The sequence below is a fragment of the Scophthalmus maximus genome, chromosome 10 (genome assembly GCF_022379125.1).
Source record: "Scophthalmus maximus strain ysfricsl-2021 chromosome 10, ASM2237912v1, whole genome shotgun sequence".
In the NCBI taxonomy this organism is placed as follows: domain Eukaryota; kingdom Metazoa; phylum Chordata; class Actinopteri; order Pleuronectiformes; family Scophthalmidae; genus Scophthalmus; species Scophthalmus maximus.
Window position 1 is genome coordinate 13,475,696 of NC_061524.1, and position 19,739 is coordinate 13,495,434.

The following is a 19,739-nucleotide window of genomic DNA, read 5'->3' on the forward strand; positions in this document are numbered from 1 at the left end:
TCGTGAGAGCTGGACTCTGAAAGTTGAATCCCTTGAGTTGCGGCCGCCATGGCCTATTTTGAATCGACTGTCATGTACCTGAACATCGGGCTGTCTACCAGGTGAACATTGTCCTTTGTGTAAAAGCCAACAGATCATCACTGGCTTGCGGAGTTGATGAACTGGGCCGGTACCTCCTCCACCTCTCCGTACAGTCATAGTCCTTTGTTATCCAGTGGGAAATAATACACTAGCACACAGCCCTGACAGGGCTCTGCTGACTCGGCTCGCAGGCCCGTTATCAGTGCTGCCAAGGCACACACCAGACAATTCTTACATTCTGTCTACTGACAAAAGCACTGTGGTTGCATTTCATTAAGATATGTGTATTATATTTTCAAATACAAATGTGAATAGATGTTTTTTCTAAGGGATATTATAATTCCACTCACTCTTCACTGGCCTTTTAAATGCATTTCATCAATATGAATTTCATTCTTGTTTTCTAGATGCCACAGTATATATCCCCTCATTTGATGGCACATCTTATTTGGAGCTGCAGCCTCTTGCGTTCCTCCTCCAGCCTTCTACACCTGCTCCTGCTGAGGACACCGCTGCTGTTCTCTGTCTGACATTGAAAACAGGATCTGCACAGGGCACCATCCTTTACAGTGAGTACAATCTTCTTTTATTGCAAATGTTAAAAAGCACTGCGACACTGTGAAAGCGAGTATAGATAGAGGCTGGAAAAATGGCCCATGCATATCCATACTTTTATATTCGTTCTGTCATTTGTACTTGTGTATGTCCTTGTGTGTAAATAAGGGTCTTCTTTTTTTCATACCGTGCCAACTATCCTACAGCCTTGAATAATGTTGTTTTAAGTGGCTATTATGTCACTCCTGCAGTGTCAGGATGCATCACATTTTCCTTTTTAGAACACGTAATTGATAAAGAGTAGTTGATCATTTTGAGAAATGCTCATTTTCACTTTCTTGTGCAGTTTTTTGGCAACGCTCAGTGAAGAGGCGAGCAAGCTGTTTCCAGTCTTTATGCTTAGCTAAGCCAACCGACTGCTGTCTGTAGCTTCATTCTCAGAATTCAATTCACCTGCACAAAAAAAGTGCATTCCACTATTGTTGCGACTAAAATTGCCCTCTTGTCACTGATGTGCTTGTTGCTTTCAACCTCTTCTATAATTGGCACATTATTCACACAGAAATGTTACATCCGTTCTCGTAAAGTTTCAGCAGCTGATAACATTGAGATGTTAAACGTTCCGTTCTGTTTGTAAGCAGAGTCTGTTTAATTGTATTTCTAGAGGCTACTTCCTCATATTATCAATGTTTTAGGTGTTGTATGGCTGCACGATGGTGTGGTGGTTAGCAGTGTCGCCTCACAACAGGATGGTTCCTGGATTGGATCCAGGAACCATCCAGGGCCTTTCTGTGTGGAGTTTGCATGTTCTCCCCGTGACTGTGTTGGTTCTCTCAGGTTACTCCGGCTTTCTTCAGTAGAATGTTAATCAACCATAGGTGTGAATGTGAATAGTTGTTGGTCTCTCTCTTGTTTAAAACTTAGATGGCTGCCGCTGATGCGAAGATGTGTCTTGAATCCACGATCACAGTATTAAACGAGCTGGACAGCGTATTTTCAAAATTGCATTTGCTCTGCGCAAGCGATCTCTTGTGTAACTTCACCCTGAGCCGTATTCAACCAACTGCATATTTTTGAACAATCCTATAAACTGGGTAGGGGCCTGAGGAAGCAAGGGTCACTCACGGAATTACAGAATCACTTGGCGCCTTCTCCACAGAGGGCTGAAGTGGAGTTTTCCCCTCCAGAATTTCCTGAAGGGGGCATAAGTCTGGTGGAAGAACATGGTGGTCCTGAGCCGCTGGCTCCGGCCGCAGTCCGAAGCCGTAGCTTTCTGAGCCGAGGCAATGCAACAGAGGTCGGGGGCGGAATGGTGACATAACGTTAGTTAGAAGGCTAATGTAAGCAACGTTCTAAACCATGAATATTGTTGTTGCTACTAGATAAAATGTCCAGTAAATCAAGAGCGCCATCTCTTCAATAATTCCCTCTACCCAGGTCTGTGTGTGGGCGCTGCAGTAGACTTTCTCCCTCAGAGAATGTGTGTTGAAGTGAGGTGCCAAAGGTAACACCACACTACTGGACTAAGACCAGACCCCAGTTTGTCTATAAACACCATTCATAAATATAAATCTCATGAGGTAGAGACGTGTCAAATGGTCTCACAAGGTCCAAGACGGTTTGAAACACTGGGTGGCAATATGCGCCATGTTCAACCCATGAAACGCAGATTTTTTTTTTATGAATTTGGTATTAAATGTGATAGTAAAATCACCACTAATGTGTTTCCATCGCAGTACAGTCTTATCATTTAGTTTACAACTCAAAAAAACAAACACATTAAATTGTGCAGTATCTCTTTTTAATATTAAAAAATCGCTGGACTGATATAAAAATGTAATTCTGCGACAGCAACGGGAGCTGAAACCTAAAGGCAAACAAATGAATCCTCACAAGAATGCAAGAGCTGGGCGCTCATGTGTGGAGCGAGGATTGGGCTGACTGTGACCTCTACATTGTACGTCTGCCCCCGTCAGCTCTTCTGTTCCCACACCTGCACAGACACACACACACACACACACACACACACACACACACACACACACACACACACACACGCACACACACACATGCAAGCTGCCCTTTGTTACAGAAGGAGATTTGGATAGGTAGGCCAGACAGCCACTGAGTAGACCCCTGTAACAATGGAGCATTGTTTTGTGAGGAAAAGGAGTTGAGTAGATTTGTGATATTTTTTCAGGGGCTGAGAAAGCTGAGCCATGAGAACGTTGTTCCATTTATCCAGCTTTACATGTATTATACATCTGTTCAACGTATGTATGCATGTATTAAGTACCAGCTTAGGGCTGAAGCTGCTGCACCAGTGCTTTGAGCTGTGTGTCCTCAAATGGCTCCAACAACCCTCTCTTCCTCCAGACTGTGAGTCTCGATGGACCGCTAGAGTAGCTCTCCTCACTCTAACAAAAAATGTAGCCGCCATGATCTTGGGGGAGCTGTTGGTTTCCCCGTGTGACACCACAGGAAGTCAGGTGCAAGTCCAACATAATTGGCATTGTGTGGTAATCACGGGTGATTTACGCTGCACCAACTGGGCACAGACAACACAACATTCATCTTTCTGGTGTAACCTGGACCAGCCACATATCTGTGACATCGTCTTCAGGTTCATGGCCTCTCACGGCCACAGGGTTCACCCACACTTCCTACACTTTGATTAAAATGGATGATTTCTGGCTCCAATAATGGACAATGTTTGGCTGTGAGCAGTAAGCTCAAATCCAGGCAGCATTTGGTAAGTTTGCATCCTACTTGCAATCCAGCTCAAACGCCCCCCATGACCCTTGAAGGATAAGCGGAATTGATAAAGGATGGATGGATGGATGGATGGATTTTTAAATATAATATTTTCCCTAACAGTTAATGCAAGTTTTGGCTCTATACTTTAATATACTGTATATCTGGGAACCACTGACCAAGAACAATTCATTTCAGCTTCGAGATTCCTTAAAGTGAAGACTTCGTTAAAAGTTTCTGGTATAGTTTCACTATGAAACTGTCTTGAATTCCGTCGAGTAATAAAAGCTTGATAATAGCTTTTCTGAGCTGACGTTGGTCTCCCAGGATGGCGAGTGTTTCAAACAAGACTTAAATCTTTGTGTTTAAGGAGCTATTAATTAACCAGCTCTTACAAGCTAATAGACTCTAAATTAGTGCTTTTTATAAGGTTGGTGCACTTGAAAGGTCAACCAGCTGAGCCTTAACTATACATAGATAATGGTCGTTTCTATTCAAAGGCAAATATATTCCCTGCCCAATTAAAGTGATCGAAACTCAAAATGTTTCCAATTATTTTCTGTAATAAGTGTGTGTGTGTGTGTGTGTGTGTGTGTGTGTGTGTGTGTGTGTGTGTGTGTGTGTGTGTGTGTGTGTGTGTGTGTGTGTGTGTGTGTGTGTGTGTGTTCTCTTTAGCCTATTACTTGATTTTTGCTGAGTTCAGTGGTTTGAGTATCAAATAACAGGCTTGAGACGAGAACTGCAGAATAATTGCTGAATAATACTTCATTTAATTCAATGCTTGTTTTATTTTTGTATGTATGTTTTCAAAGAACAAGCACATTACATGAAAAGAAAAGAACAAAATACAACTATAGGTGCTTTTCCCTGTTTTTCCACCACAATGCCTGTGCAGTTTTGGATTACTTGGATAGCTTTGCCACTGCCAAAAGCCATGCTCTTTATATGAAAGACATTTTATTTTTTTGCATTTATAAATACACCAAAGACATGTTGCTCCAATAATGCAACTTGCTCCCATAGTATTCTTATGAGCATTTCCCATTGCCCTTGGGACTCTGTGGACATGAAACAAACAACAAAAAGCATGTTTGTATTTCAGAGCCATAGAGCTACAGACACATTTGCAATCTGTAATCAAGTGTTTTGCATTATTCTATCTTGATTTATTTTTGAATAAAAAATGAGTCTGAAAGAAATGATGTGGGTTTTTTGGGGGGTTTTTGTACACTCATTTCAGATGTACGTTGTGGTGTTTAAAAAAAGCTCCACTGGAGCTTGAGGAAGCTCACTGAGAGTCCCTCAGATGTGATGTGGACAGTGAATTAGATTGTGCCTGATGTCAAGCTCGCAAAATCATTCCACCTCCACCTTGTCATTAAGCTGCCTCGTATATCCGCTGCCACCATTTATCTGGCTGTGTTGATCTTAAGTCACTGCCTGTCTGTGCCTTCGCAGATTTACTCTGTGCAAATCTGTGAAGATTAGTTTGAAAATTAATGACTGCCTTGACAACTTGATGGCGTCTTTCGCCACACTCACAATTGGATGTGAACACCACAGTGAATGAGAAAACAGTAATATTTTAAGTTTGTTAGTTCTATTAATTTGGAATGTCATCCTTTATTCTCAGTCATGTTTAAAATATCTTCACGTCCGAAGCGTATGTAAGGCAGAAAGCAGACCGCCAGCCTTGTCATGGGGAGAGATGAATGTTCAGAAAGCGCACATGGAGGGCACGGTGCCTTTTATCTAGTAATGCTTCCTGGCTTATGATGCACTGTCTTTTTTCACATCAGAGGATAGGAACTGAAAAGAAAACTCCAGAGATCAAACAGACAAAGTTAATCAGAAGACAACCAAAAGACATGCATTGGGATGCAGAGAATCTCTCCGGCAGACCTTCTCCTCATTCTCCGCTCCCCTTTTCACACCTCTCCCTGAAGCAAACAGGCGAGTTTCCCCCTGGACTTCAATTGTCAGCTCGAGAAGGGAAATCCAAGGAGGTGGGGTGGGAGAGGGAGGGAGGGAGGGCGAGAAAGAAAGAGAGAGAACAGGTGACAGGCTCTGACAAAAGGACGAACGGTCTGTTAGGCTCGGTGCAGTATAACAGGGCCATGGGGACAGCGGGGGAACAATATCCTTACAGAGGAAAAATAGAAGAATAAAAGACGGGGCAACATTGACATCTATAGTAAATAACATTTGTCAACAAATGAGTTATGGCGCTAAGTGGAAACAACTGGTTTGAGAAGGAGACAAAAGCTCATTGAAGATTTGTCTCTGAGGTTTTTTTGTTGTCTTTGCTGCTGCATTCATTAACTGCAGTCTCCGGTCTCCACTGAATGTGTGGTTTGGCAATGATGTAGATGATTATGTGCCAAGCATAATTATGTTTTTACTTGTCATTTATCCGCACAAACATGCTCCGCATTTTGTCGTTTCTTTTTCGAGGGGGCTCTCTATTGTTTAATGGTATTTTTTTGGAATACCAGATGTCCAGAAGATATATTTGAGACGTTATAACGAATGAAATGTCTGTAAACTAGAATTGTGTTAAATAATCGTTCCACAACTATTCCAAGGTGACTTCATTTGCTGCACTGTCTCTACGAGAAACGCAAGATCGCGTCCTACTCCTTCTCTGAAAGTATAAGCATCAAATGAAAGTATTAAACATTGAATCTTGGTTGTTACCCAAAGTTAGATTTCAAGTTTTTCCTTATTTCAGGCACTCAACAAGAAAAGTGTGAGCCGCTTTATCAGTCCCAAAGTAATTCACAGTAAAACAATATGTCCAATGTGTGTTTCCATTATATATAAATATATTGGATATAAAGGCTTTTTTTGAATTAGCAGATTTCCTTGTTTCAAGCAAAAAACTAAAGACTTGACTTGTTGAAGGACATCAAATGAAAAATAAAAAAAAATCTGATAACTAACAAGGTGAATATCTATATATCAATCATTGCAAACTGAGATGAGAAACTTTTGAAATGCAAATACGAAAAACAACAGTCATGAAAACAAAGCAAATGTGATGCCTGTGATTTTAAATCATTTGAGGGTTTTACTGCACTGTCAGAGAACTCCCGCAGTAAAAACAGCAAATAGCTAAAAATGTTTGATTGCATACCACATAACCTTAGGGCCCTGATGACAAACACATCACCGATGTTCAGTGGAGCTACGCCACTCAAGAGTTTTGCAGACGAGTGAATAAATGTTGTCATCAGTTCTGAAATAAACAGGAAGTCCAGTGCAGTGGTCGTAAAAGTGGTGAGATTTGATCCTAAGAGCAATGGGAATAGTTTATCAAGTATAGAGATGAATACTGGAACACGTGTTTTCTGCATCTGCCTGCGACGAGAAACCACTTCTGTAAGATATATTTTCATCATAAATCAGTTTTAAATAATATTGCTGAAATGAATCCGCATTAAACATTACATCCAGGCCTCCGACCTGCGTGGTGCTGAAAGAGAAATGAACGTTGGATGAGGAATCCTGCCGCTGAGGTTTTGCTCCATTAACAGGATCCTTGTTCAGTTGAAGGGACATGTTGGACATCCATTTTTTGTGTCTCTAAGGGACGGGAACGTGAACAAATAAGTACTGATGGGATAACTATGATCGCAAACAGTGTCCTCTGGAAGATGTGGCCTGCTGGCAGGGGACCAAGAATCGATCCCTGGAGCACTTCAAATACAAATTCAACCTTTATAGGCAAAACTGAATGACACGGGAAAATGTTTTAAGTAAGATGCAAACTTACCAAATGCTGCAGGAAAAAAAAGAAAGAAATGTCCTGCATGTTTTCATTCTGATGAATATTGCACGCATGCCAAGTCTGTCGAAGACAGTGTCGGCAGCCTACCACACCTCTGTCCTATCCCAGTGAGCTGCCCAGTTTCCGATTGACCTGGGTCAATTATCATTGTCACAGTCAAATCCAACGGGTAGAACCCTGTTTGAGTTGCTCTTTCTCAGTGACTCCCCATGGATTTGTCCCCCCCCCCCCTTTGAAAACTGTCTTTAATTCAGCTAAAATGTGCCTTGTTGAAAACAGTGAAACATTATAGGCCTCTCCCACAGTGCACCGTCCCTGTGCTGTCCTCTGCCATGCAACCAGGTCTTCCCTGACGATGGCAAGTGTGGCAGGTGCTCTCTCCGTCTCTGTCTTCCTCCAAGAGCTGCATTCTTATGTTGTCTGCCCTCTGCTCATGTCTTCTCAGACACCGGCGTGTGGGACTGATGTGCAATCTCTCCCCACGTCTCCTCCCGAAGACCCCAGTAGCTGTGTGGGAGGATTAATGCTGCTGCTGTATATTGCTCCTCCAATGCCCCGTTTCACTTACACGAGAGCCTGTCCTATTCCGGCAGAAACCTCCATTGTGATGTAATGTGCATATTACACATGCGAGTCTGGGAAGTGGTCTTTGTAATAACGGTGTCCTGTTTCAACACAGAAATCTGTCTGTGGCCTTAATCGTCAGGATCAGATCATACTTTGGAATTCAAAGCCTTAAGGCTGGAAAAGAGTGAGATCCACCTGGCTGACTTCTATATGGTGAAGGTGGGGGTAGGTGCAGAGGTTTGCCACCGCGATTGGACCTGCGACACCACAAGCAGCACCTGATGACCTCACTCTTTTTTGCCTCTGTGTGATAAATAGCATGTCATGTGGAGCACACAGCAATGTGAACTGGGTTCATGTTAAACTTCTGTCTAAACAGAGGCATAAATATCCTGTGGCTGTGCTCTGGCTTTTTTTTTTTTTGGCAGACAGGAATTGTCAAGTGCTGGTTATTGATCACATCATTTTGGCACCTTATTTTCATTTAGTCGCATTCCTATTCATCTGACCGAAAAAAAAGCATATTTGTCAAATTTTGTGAATTGATTTTTGTTAGTTTTGTTCATCAAAACTGATTCCCCGTCACTCATTTTGAATCATATCTTTGGAGCAATCAGCGGCTACAGCTGTCCCTGTTTTTGTGTGTACCGTTGCCGTGGTTACGGCAGGCGGGGTGTCCATGTCCCTCCGCTCTGTCTCGCGCAGACTGACTCACCTCAGTAAATCCACGTGGCAGACATACTTGCCACCCCGGGGTCACCCAACACACACACACACACACACACACCAGACACCAGACCAACAGCCGCTCAACGGTGACTCTTTTATTCGACACAAAACTCGAAAAAATACAGAAACTGAAACGCAGTGTGACGCTGCCCGGCTTCTGTCGCTTAGCCACCTCCACCCTCGCATTCCAGTTGACATTTTCACACTCTCTGTCCACTCTGATATGATCTATCACAGTTGTTCCTGCTATCCGGCATTGCTGCAGGTAACGTCAAGTGGCGTTACTGACACACACATAACTTTACGTGTTGTTTCGTATTGATAGTAGTGCATACAGCCTCATGAAAACGAGTGGAGGAAACTGTTTTACTAATCAGAAGCTATGGTGTGTAATCCCCCAGAGGCTGGTTGTTCAATAAGACTTTTTTCATCCGTTGGTCTTTCACGTTATTGTTTAGTTTTTATTCCGTCTATGAGAATGTAGTACATTTTATCATAGTTGTAGTTTCCAATGGTTCCTTTTTATTAAGTTTTAGTCATATTTTTGTTGTAAAAAGAAAAAGGTCACCAGCGAATGGTCCCTGACACAGTTTTCATTGGCACAACACTGATCACAGTAAGTATGGCCTTGTCGTCAACACACTGACATTCATCAGGTTCTGCGTGCTGGGTGTGTCGAGGTTCCTGTGGGTGCTTCTTCTTTATGTGCACCTGTTTGTTACTGAGCAGGACAGATGATTAGGATTCAAAGATATAGAAATTATTCCATCGAGTTTCCACCATCTTCATGTAGATATACATTTATTAAAATGTTCCGATTCAAACTTCAAACACCACGTTTTCTGTAGTCAGTATTGACAGTATATGAGTCGAACCTTAAACAATGCCGTACACAGTGGCTTACGTGATGTATAGAATTTTTGTAACACAGAAAATGAGCTTCTTTACTAACCACATTTTGTCTCAATCACAGCTCAGGAGCAGAACTTTGGGGGCCAGTTTCTTCATGTGTTCCTTCAAGACGGAACCCCCGTCGCTAAACTTGGGTGTGGTGGCAGTCACGTTTTGAATGTAGCTGCGGACCAGAACATCGACAATAACAGATGGATACCAGTCACAATCCGGTAAGATATGCATCATCTCCTTTCCTCTCTTTTTTCTTATATTCTATTGAATAACGTGGTGTTTATGCTTTTTTCATTTCACGAAAAGGAGCAAAGACAGGAGAAATAGCTTTGGTTTTATCAAGTGCAGAAGCACCAAGTACCCATACAGTATTTTGCAGTGTAACCAATCCCTCCACCATGTCAATCCAGCATCCCAAAACCATAGAACTAACAATAGTAAAACATGTCAGTGTATTTTCCACAAGTCATATTGAGAAATCACAAATCAATCAATATCACGTGTTTGATTTCAACAGTATAGTCATTATAAAATGACAACTTTTCAATTTGTTTCAAATATTGTTTTCCCCCTGAAAAGGCCAAATAAAAATGTAGATTATATAAAAACCTATGCATTGGTAAAGTAAAAAGTATTGTGCACATCTACATATTTAAAAGTGTCAAAAAATCCAGTGAGCAGCTCTCCGTCCTTTGATTATGTTCAAAGTCAAATGTCACGGTCTCTGCGGTAAAGCCCTGTGAAAGCTTGGTGTCCAGCTTGCTGCCTACATCAGTGCTGATCAGAGAATTGATGCCCTGGTTATACAGAATTGCAATGAGGGCTCAAGCCATCAGGCAAATCCCAATCTCCATGTTCTGTATGGATCTCTGTGCACCTCAGCAACAAAAGTCACATAAACAAAGAAAACAGTCCATCGTACTGGCAGTCTTGGTTCATGCGTGGCGAGTACTAACAGCCAGCTATCTCCTTGTACACAGACACTGCAATTACATATTGAGTTTGTCTGAAACGTACTAAAACAAAAACTGTTGCATGAATCTCATTTTATGTAATTGAGTTTTAAGAGCAGAACTTACTTCCTTGACATTATAATGCTCGTCATGAATAGAATTACTTTCTGTCTTCTTTAAGTTTGCACAAGTAAACACATATTCTAAATGAAAAGTATCGGAGGGGCCATGCATATTCTGTGTGTGGGTTGTACATATACACTATATATATATACCATACACCATGTGTCGTTGCTTGATTGTAGAACTGTGTGCAGTGCTCTCTCTCTCTCTCTCTCTCTCTCTCTCTCTCTCTCTCTCACACGTAAATACCCTGACCATCGGCAGCACTGGGAGAAATCCCGCCCGTGTTGATGCCCCATTAAAACTTTATTAAAGACCTCGGCAGGTAGGATTCAACATTAAAGACTGTAGATTCTGTTTTCGCGGTCCACATTCACGCGACGAGTGTACAGTTCTCAGCAGGCAGGAAGACCTTGGCTTAACACCGGCAAGAGTGTATTTTGTTCTTGTGGTGCGCAGGGTAATGACGCCAATGGTTTACTGCACAGCTTACTGTATAGTTGACCTGCTGTCATCCTGTGAGTACATGCTTTCTCTAAAGGATAGTTGTTAATACCTGTTTCAGACTCCTGTCATCGTGTACATAACAGAGTTCAGAGAAATCTGACCCCATAATACAGTGAATATCAAAAAATTTAAATCTTTTCAATACTGATGTGGAGAAGCCCCAAAAGTCAAAAAATATTGAAATGAGTATTATAAAAAAACAAACCTGACCAGAAAAATGTATCTTGTTTTCACAGATAAAAAAAAAACATGATACAAAAATCCAGAATCACGTAATTCAACACATAGAATGAAATGTTGAGCCCCGGGAACATGGTATACAGTGTATGAACTGCACAGCAGTAACTAAGCTGGAGTCAGATGATAGTAGCTCAGTTGGATAACAATGTTATAATTTAAAACAATTACCACTGCCAACTTCCCATGCTCGTCACTGGATTTAGCAATTTCATTTTTTAAGACTCCTCCCTGGATCAAATTGTTCCCGAAAAGCCACGAGCAACAAACGCAGCTCCTCCTTTGGATTATCTGAGAAGAACGTTCAACATATGGCAAAAGATTTCGCACCTAATGCTGAACCTGATCCAACCTGATCAGTTTGCATTCCCACAACCTCCTTGTCTTATGATGGGTGTGATCACAATGCTTCCCCATGCACAGCTGATCCTCTGTCTCTGAAGTGCACACACAGGCTCGCAGCTCAGGCACTGTGGGGCAGAGGGAGCCGGTGGGAGAAACGAGAACGGTCCTGCTGCTGAGCTCTGCCTCTATTTATTCCTGATCGCTTCAGCAATTTCATTCATATGCAAACGAGCACATGACATCATCTAGTCATGTCTGAGGGGGAGTGAATGCCTACTTTCCTTGGATGATAGTTGGCAGCACTGAATGCCGCTGCCGCGACTTGCTGTTGTCAGCAGCTATGCCGCGCAGGGCAGTGGTTGCATTTAACTGTATATAATCCGAGCTCCAGTGACCAAACAGGAAAAATCCAGATTGCCTGATGTCACTTTGGTGCTCGCACACTCTCATTTTCAACCCACCAATCTTATTGTCATTGTCATCCGCAACAAAGGGATGAAAAACCTTGTGAATATTCGAACCAGAATTTAGCAGCCTTTTCTGATGGTAAACATAATTGAATGAATCACATTCTCCTTTTGTGGAGGATGATTGCGGCAAAAATTATCAGATCAATCGAAACAGGCTGCCGTATACATGAAATATACTGGGCAGACCTTCCTTTAGAAGTAGCGTAGAAGATCTTGCATTTACTTTCCTTTCAGTTAACAGTCTGTCTAATGTCTAATACTTCAGTGTGTGTGGAAACCGCAAGTCGGATTTGAGGAAAGTAGGATATTATAGCTTATATTCAGGGACAATATCAGTGGTCATGCAGATCTGTTAGAATGTAATAGTACTATGGTGCATCGTGTTTCCCACTGAAGCAGTGTATGATAGACAGGCAGACGTGACATTACCATAATACAGCAACTTTAAAGTTTTCTGCTTCTGGAAATATTTGATTGCATTTTTCACAATAAAACCTACAAAGCATTTAAAGCACTTCAAAAATACAGTGGTCTATTAAGTTGGCAAGACAAAAGGCCAGTACTGAAGTTCCCTGTACTGCCATATAATTTCACAGAGGGGGGGGGCGGCTGTATAATTTTTCATTTGGGTAAAAGACGTTGCTTGTTGTCGGCTTGGTTTTTTTGATGTTGGAAAGTTTTCCTTTGGGGATGTTTGGGGCAATGCTGCCACGATTAAAGTTTGAGAGTGGCAGACTCGGAAATGCTCCCCAGGTCGTTTGTGAGGCTGTGAACATTATTGGCTGAATCCCGTTGTGCTTAGGATTCACTGTCGGAGTAATTTTCATTCACACAAAGATCAACAGGGATGACGCACGGCATTCTGCGGCATTGCGTTTCAGTCCTCGTCACAAGTCAACTCAGAGTCCCTGGCTGACACCATTATTTAAATTTATGCCACTTTTTTGAATGCTCTTCTATTCCCCTCAGTCAAAGCAATTGGAGTAGTGTCTTAAGTCTCCAATATGGTTCTGACTTACTGGAAATATTCTATTTTATGACAGAGGATTGTGTGTCTGGCAACTAGATATTCTGTTTTACTTGGCGCCGTAAACAAATATTTGGCCATCACATCTGCAACAATTTTTTCAACTTCTTTGTTGGATACTGTGAAACTGTCAATATTTTGTAGAAGTACAAGTAGAACACCCAGAATAACTTCCGTGTATGCTTGTTTGATCATGGGATGTAGGGCCTCTGACTTGATTTGCTTCTCGCTTTACTTATGTCAGATAAATTTAATCAAAACGCTGTCACTCCAACCAAAAACTATTGACCCATCACCGTTTTTCCCACCAATAAAAGTGTGTAAGAGCACTGAGACATTGAAACATTCATTTTTGGCATGAAACAACTTAATAGAATTTTTTTCTACACATTCATCAGGAGCAATTTGCAGCGATGGCCTCGTGTGTAAGCCATCACAAAGCTTCTTTTTGAGGCTTTCAAACTTTTTTCTTGATTGTGCCGAAAAATAGGTCTGAAGCCTTAAAGCATCAAAGACAGACGACCGTCTGGTGGTTTGCAGAACATTTTGCAGCCATTAACACACAGAACGATCACATGCAGTGCCTTGTTGATTTCATTTTTAATACGAAATGTGAACTAAAAACACTACATAAGGACGATGCATGTTTATTTTGTTCTGATAATTATCGTTCACTAAAGAATAAGGTATTTCAAGAAGTGTACATGTTACTATTGGTCTTAATTGCCTACAGTAAAATATTATTTAAATGTGTCATCCTTTTGTAGATGCTTGTGATGATTTCTTACAATTATTCTTGTGACTGGTGAGTAGGTGGTAGTGTGAAAGCTGGTAGTTATTTGCCTGGAAGCAAGGTGAAAGCTTTCGACATTATCGTTCAAGTGGAATTGGTGATTTGATACAAGCTTCAACACAGTTTTCAACCAGCGAGCGCATCTTAACACTGGCTCAGTGTTAAAAGTCCCATCACTAGCAATTTGCGGTTCATTGTTTTCCTAAAAAGACACTTCAACATATGGACATGGTGAACCAGGGAACGATCGACCAAAACGAATGTCCAATGGATCATCGACGAAGCAGATGTTCTGACTTGTATTGCATGTAGAGTTTGTAACAATGGCTTTCTCTTGAAAGTTTGAAGTCTGCAGCCCAGTCTAGTTTCATGATATTATAACAAAATACCTCGTTTATAACTAAAGTGGCAGTAAGAGATTTTAATGTAATATGCTTTTTTTGTCAAATTCAGCGAATATTTCCTCACGATATATTCTTATAAAACTTTGATTCAACAGTCTGTTCTCTGAACATTGAATATTGTTTTGATGTAAAATGAAAAAAAAAAAAAAGATACACATAGGTGGGTGTGAAATGTTGCCTGGCAACGGCTGCTGTAAAAGGAAGAAAACAGTCGGGTGCAGTGGGAATAAAAGTATTTCAAAATAACAGCGTGTTTCTTTGAATCAACATCGCAGACATCACAAGCTGAGTGTGACTTCAGTCTAGGTCAAAAACACCTGTTCACCCCTGTCAACTTGCTCATTAATACGAGTGCTAACAAAGAACTACGTCGTTTACTTTTAGGGTTAATCTTTCTACTCTGCATTTTTCCACACATATGAGTATGTATATATGGTTATAGGTAAGTTCAAATTAGAATAATCACAGATGTTGTTATGTATCTTGAGCAATGGGTAAAGTAATCCCTGTGCAATTTGGAAGAGTAATTAGTAAACAGTCATTGATTTCTTTTCCGAACTACACTAACAGTGGACAGAACCCATCATTAGCACTTTCCCACTGGGTTTTAATTGCTGCGAGATTAATGGGGAAACAACACTTTTTTTAGGGGGGGAAGTGCCATGCCACATGTGCAGCAGGGTGAAAAGTGAGGTCTTAATTTTGAGCTTCTTTCTTCTTCTTTTTTAAATCCACATCCTCTGAACACAAGGCCCAATCTGAGGCCACATATGTTTATCAGTCAGGGCGTGCTCAGCGTTGCATTGACAAGCACTGCCTTCAAAGATTCATTGATGAGGCAACCAGCAGCCCTGCCTGCTCACTTTGAATTTCTTTTGTGAGGCCGCACAATGCCAAGAGGCTTGCTGTGTGCTGTCTAATTGTGTTGGTGGCGATATAATGATAGAACACAAGCTACCCAAATTAATTGAGGCTTGCCAGTCACAGCACAAATTATGCAGCGAATGCTGCAGTGCTCCTCGTGAGGAAGTCACTGCACCAGAGCCAGAGCAGGCATTACTGTCATTGTAGGTGTAGATGATGGGTGTGATACAGGGCCCGGTGCCGTTAAGGGACAAACCAAATAACAGATCCTTCCTGACATCTTGTGCGGTATAGGTGCACAAGATGCGATTATGTTTCAGGATCGTACGTGATTGTTTCTTTCTTTTTCTCTGTGTTCAGTCATATTTGATGTTAAAACTTTGCAGCCAGCTGTACCAAAAAGAATATAAGAATAAGAGGGTAATCATCTTCATTAATATGTAACATGTGTGACCCATTTTACATTTCATCTGCCCAGGGGTATGAAACTCAACTGAGTATATTCTCTAGTTGCAGGACTAATAGATTCTCGACACTAAATCACCAAATGACTTGCGAATGATAAACTCATCACTGCCACGCTCCACGTTATCATTTGCTTTTTTTTTTGTATGAATCTGAAATATGATTAGAATTAAAAAGCCATAAAAAGAGTGACAACTCGCCCATCAGCCGTGTGAAAACTGTTGCAAAGGCACCGGCGCAGTGCGTGATGTTTTACTGCCATCTGTTGCCAATACTTTCAGATGTTTTATGCAATAGCAATATTTTAATCATGATCCTCCCTCATTATTAATTTTCTGTAGGGGGACTGTGAGGGAGCCGAGTTCAAATAGGATTGTAAAGATAAACACCTACCATCAGGTTTAACAAATACCTTTGTGTAAAGGTGCCGTGCTGAAAATATTTGCAAGGTCCCTTAACATTGCAGGTAATATTTCAGTGGTGATCCTCCGGTAAAGTTGCAGTTGCACTGAATTAGTCACACACCAAACGCAGTCCAAATGGGGATGTTAAAGATGACAAATCACATATGATTTGAGCATTAGCCAGATGAAGATATGCATAAATGATGATTGAGTAAGCAAAAAAGATCGCAGCCGTATTGGGGTTTGGTGTGTTTGGAGAAAATGAAATATTCACATGTTTATGTTTGTTTACCACAAGTTGGGAATTTGCTATTGTTGGTCCTATGAGACCCAGCAGTGAATGGTGCACAGGGAGCCCAGTAAGAAATTGCTCGGTGCTTCATCTCTGCGTCAGACAAACCCCCGGCCTCTTTTTCCTCCGATTCACTCATACATATTTGTGTAATGGAATCCTTTGTGGTTTTGTGTTTATATGTGTGTGAGATGGTGGTGATGATGATCAGGTGGGGCTGTGGGGCATATTCTGAGCTATCTAACCGCTAGACCAAGTAAAGCAGTCATACAATAGTCATTTATATAAATAGTCATCTTTGCCTTAGAGGAAGACCAATGTAAATTAGCCTGGCGGAGCATTCACCGTGCACATGAGGGTTTATCAAGCAACATCATCCTGTTTGCTTAGCGAGGATGCTCTCCGTGTCTCAGAGGGACCCTCTTTTTCAGCATTAGCCAGGCAAATAAAAAGCAACTCTTCCAAGCACCAAAATAAATATGCCAAAAATGCCCTCGGCAACAGAGTTGTGTTGCAATATTGTGATGTTTTACACTCCGCCAGTGCTCTTCTTTTTGTTTTTGGCTGCATAAAAACATAGATTGCATCATTGTAACATGTCTGTCTTTTCATTAGGAAAATTAACAATGGGGTAATGACATTTTCCAAAATCATTCACTGATCACGTACTGTTGCACTCACGTCGGGAGGATGACCTCAGAAACAGGCCGGGCACCCCGGCGGATGGCGTTGGGTATCTTCTCCGGACATTAGGTTGCATTTCACGTTTTTCGCTCTTAAATGTACCTTAATTTATCAGCGTGTGTGTACAAAACAGCTCCAGTGATTTCCATACCTGTAATTAGTCTTGCCTGAAGTGGTGTGTGTGTGTGATAGCCTCAGGGAGACATGCTGGAAGGCTGTTTCAAATTAACAGGAGGGCAGTTGCCCTGCTTGTTTCCATCTGGCCATTAAAACAGACATTTGAGGCTTTTAGCTCATCAACAGAGGTACGATCACAAAGAACGGATGAATTAATTTTGCAGGATCTGATTTGCAGATTAGCAACATATTACCTGTGTTGGGCATAAAAAATGAAAAAACCCAGGGAACAAAAGGTGCTTTGTCTAGGTTGTGTTTATGTTTGGGGTGCAGGGTGTACAACCTTTTGCATAATGTGCAGCGCTGTGAAGAAGCTGCTTTTGCACTGTATGTATTCCAGTGTAAAATCCAGTGATGAATTGGAGCGAGGGAATCACTTGACTTTGCCAAAGCTGCAATATGACACAAGTAGACCAGCTACTTAACATTATGGCTGCAACATTAATGACTACTTCATTTGTATATTTCCCCTGAGAGACACAGAGGGTCAAATGATAAAATTGTCTCTCTTCTCATTAGGTCCATAATGTATATCTCGTTTGTGCCCTCGTTTTTATCATTAATTAATCCTGAATGACATAATGGGCACTTATACCCATCATTGTGTTTTTTTTTGACCGATTTGTTTTCGCATTATTGTTATGATTATTATGTGGAATAGCAATTCATATAACATGCTACTAAATTATGAGAATTCAAATGGTTATCTCAGTCCGCGGGTTATCTTTCTTTTTCTGTGAATTTACAGGCAATTCTATGTGAACCGAATTTCTGCTGCAGAACACAACAACTCAAAGAATGTCACCGCGGCACTCAACAGAAACCCATTTCGCCTCTTGTAATTTAAATCCAGCTGTAGACGCCACCACCTAGTTTTGTTGTCTCTCGTGGGCTTGAGCTGTAGCGTTGGATCCAAACGCACCATTGCTCCCGACCAAATCTACCAGCGCATAAAGTTTCTCATAAAACAGTGCATAATATATACGTTGTCATACGCAGTCCGTTTATGGCATAGTCTCAGTGGTCACATTAGCAGCTCCATTACTGTGCCTGCTTTGTCTGTCTCTCCATCAGAATATGTTTCATGCTTTGCTGGATTTATTGTGTTTATCAGATCCTGATGCTAACCCTGCCTCCCTCTGTTCTCCCCTCAACAGATACAATCTGCCTGTTGGCAAACAAGGAGGGTCATGTATGATTGAAATAGCTGCGGATAATGGCACAGCTCAGCGTCAAGAGGAGTACGTGTCGCATCCCGTGTCAGAGGTACTGTAACCTCACCAGTCCTGTCAGATCCTCCCTTCGTTTAAACATTTACCCCCTATTGGCATTACTAATCCTATATATTTTAGTATCTCCTTACTTTTACAGTACAATTCACCTTAGACACATTGAAATGGAAATCCATGTATAAACAAGGAAAGAAAATGCTAATGTGTATGTTTTCAAACAACGTTTACAACCAGTTATATGCTGCTCTTTTCTTCAAATGTCATGCGGTGGAAAAAATGCAAAGGGCCGTGCTGGTGGACGCTGCTTCTGGTGCACGTGTGACATGAAATAATCATGAAAATACCATGAACGTAATCCTGGAAATTGCAGTTTGACTTATAGGTCAACGGGCTCATCCGGTTTCAAATCTCTGCACCGCAGTTAATGGTAAGATGGGGAGAGATTTCACTGCTCTAGGAAAGTTATAACAGCCACATTCATTTCCTTTTTTCATGATTATCATGAGGGTGAAAAGTAGAAATGCAGCTTTTACCTTTCAAAGTAAACTACCAGGAATGCGCACTTGCATGTATTTGATTGGTCGCCACAGCGTTGCCGGATGATGGTGTGTTGCGTTGAGGGACGTTCAGTTTTTATTGCAGGATGACTGCGCTATTTGGTGTGGCTCCAGCCAAATAAAGGCCTGTGTTTTCTCCCATCTGAATGTGCAATAGCAGTATTAAGCCAACAACAATGTATTGTTAGCATCGAGCATCTTTGATCCAATTATTTCTGATTAACAGTAAAAGCATGTTTTAAATGTGGCTTTCCCTTCTTTTGATGAAAGGAAAGCGTATTGTCTTGTTGAAAAAAAAAACTGTTTGAATGTTGGCACTGATAATCTCGCATATCGGAGATGCATCATCAGGATACTGTCAATGGCGTTAGTTGGTTGGTTTATATGAGCAAATGCGCCAAGCCGCCGTCGGTGAATATACAGCTAAATCATGGATTGTATGAGTTTACCAATTACAGTATTTATTATTGTCAAATATAGCGATCGTGACCACAGCATCATGAGCAGATGAACCTTTCATCATCACAGCCGGCGTGGCACACTGTTAGTAACAAACAGCAGTTGCTTTGTGAATGAAGAACAGGCACTCCCATTAGAGTCACGCACCTGTTACATTATTCGCCAGGATGACTCTTTGCAAGCATGTAAGTAGGACTAAGCTAGTTCTCACTTGTTAACCACAGCGTGCTCTTTTCACTCTGGCTCATTAATTTGATTAACAACACCTATATTTGTTATTAAATTAATAATTTTGTTTTTCACTATCAAAGACACACAGAGAGGGGCTCAACCTTCCCACAGGCTCAACGTGCCTCCCCCGCCT

At 41.4% G+C, this 19,739-nt stretch overlaps 1 protein-coding gene across 1 annotated transcript in view; it reads left to right on the forward strand.

The window, feature by feature from the left end:
- eys (eyes shut homolog) overlaps positions 1-19,739 on the forward strand; it is a 137,912-nt gene that overhangs the window by 93,966 nt on the left and 24,207 nt on the right. The window contains exons 38-40 of the mRNA XM_035605482.2: positions 489-650; positions 9,450-9,600; positions 18,285-18,393. Of these exons, the coding sequence (XP_035461375.2) occupies positions 489-650; positions 9,450-9,600; positions 18,285-18,393 (422 nt within the window). The remainder of the gene's footprint in view (positions 1-488; positions 651-9,449; positions 9,601-18,284; positions 18,394-19,739) is intronic.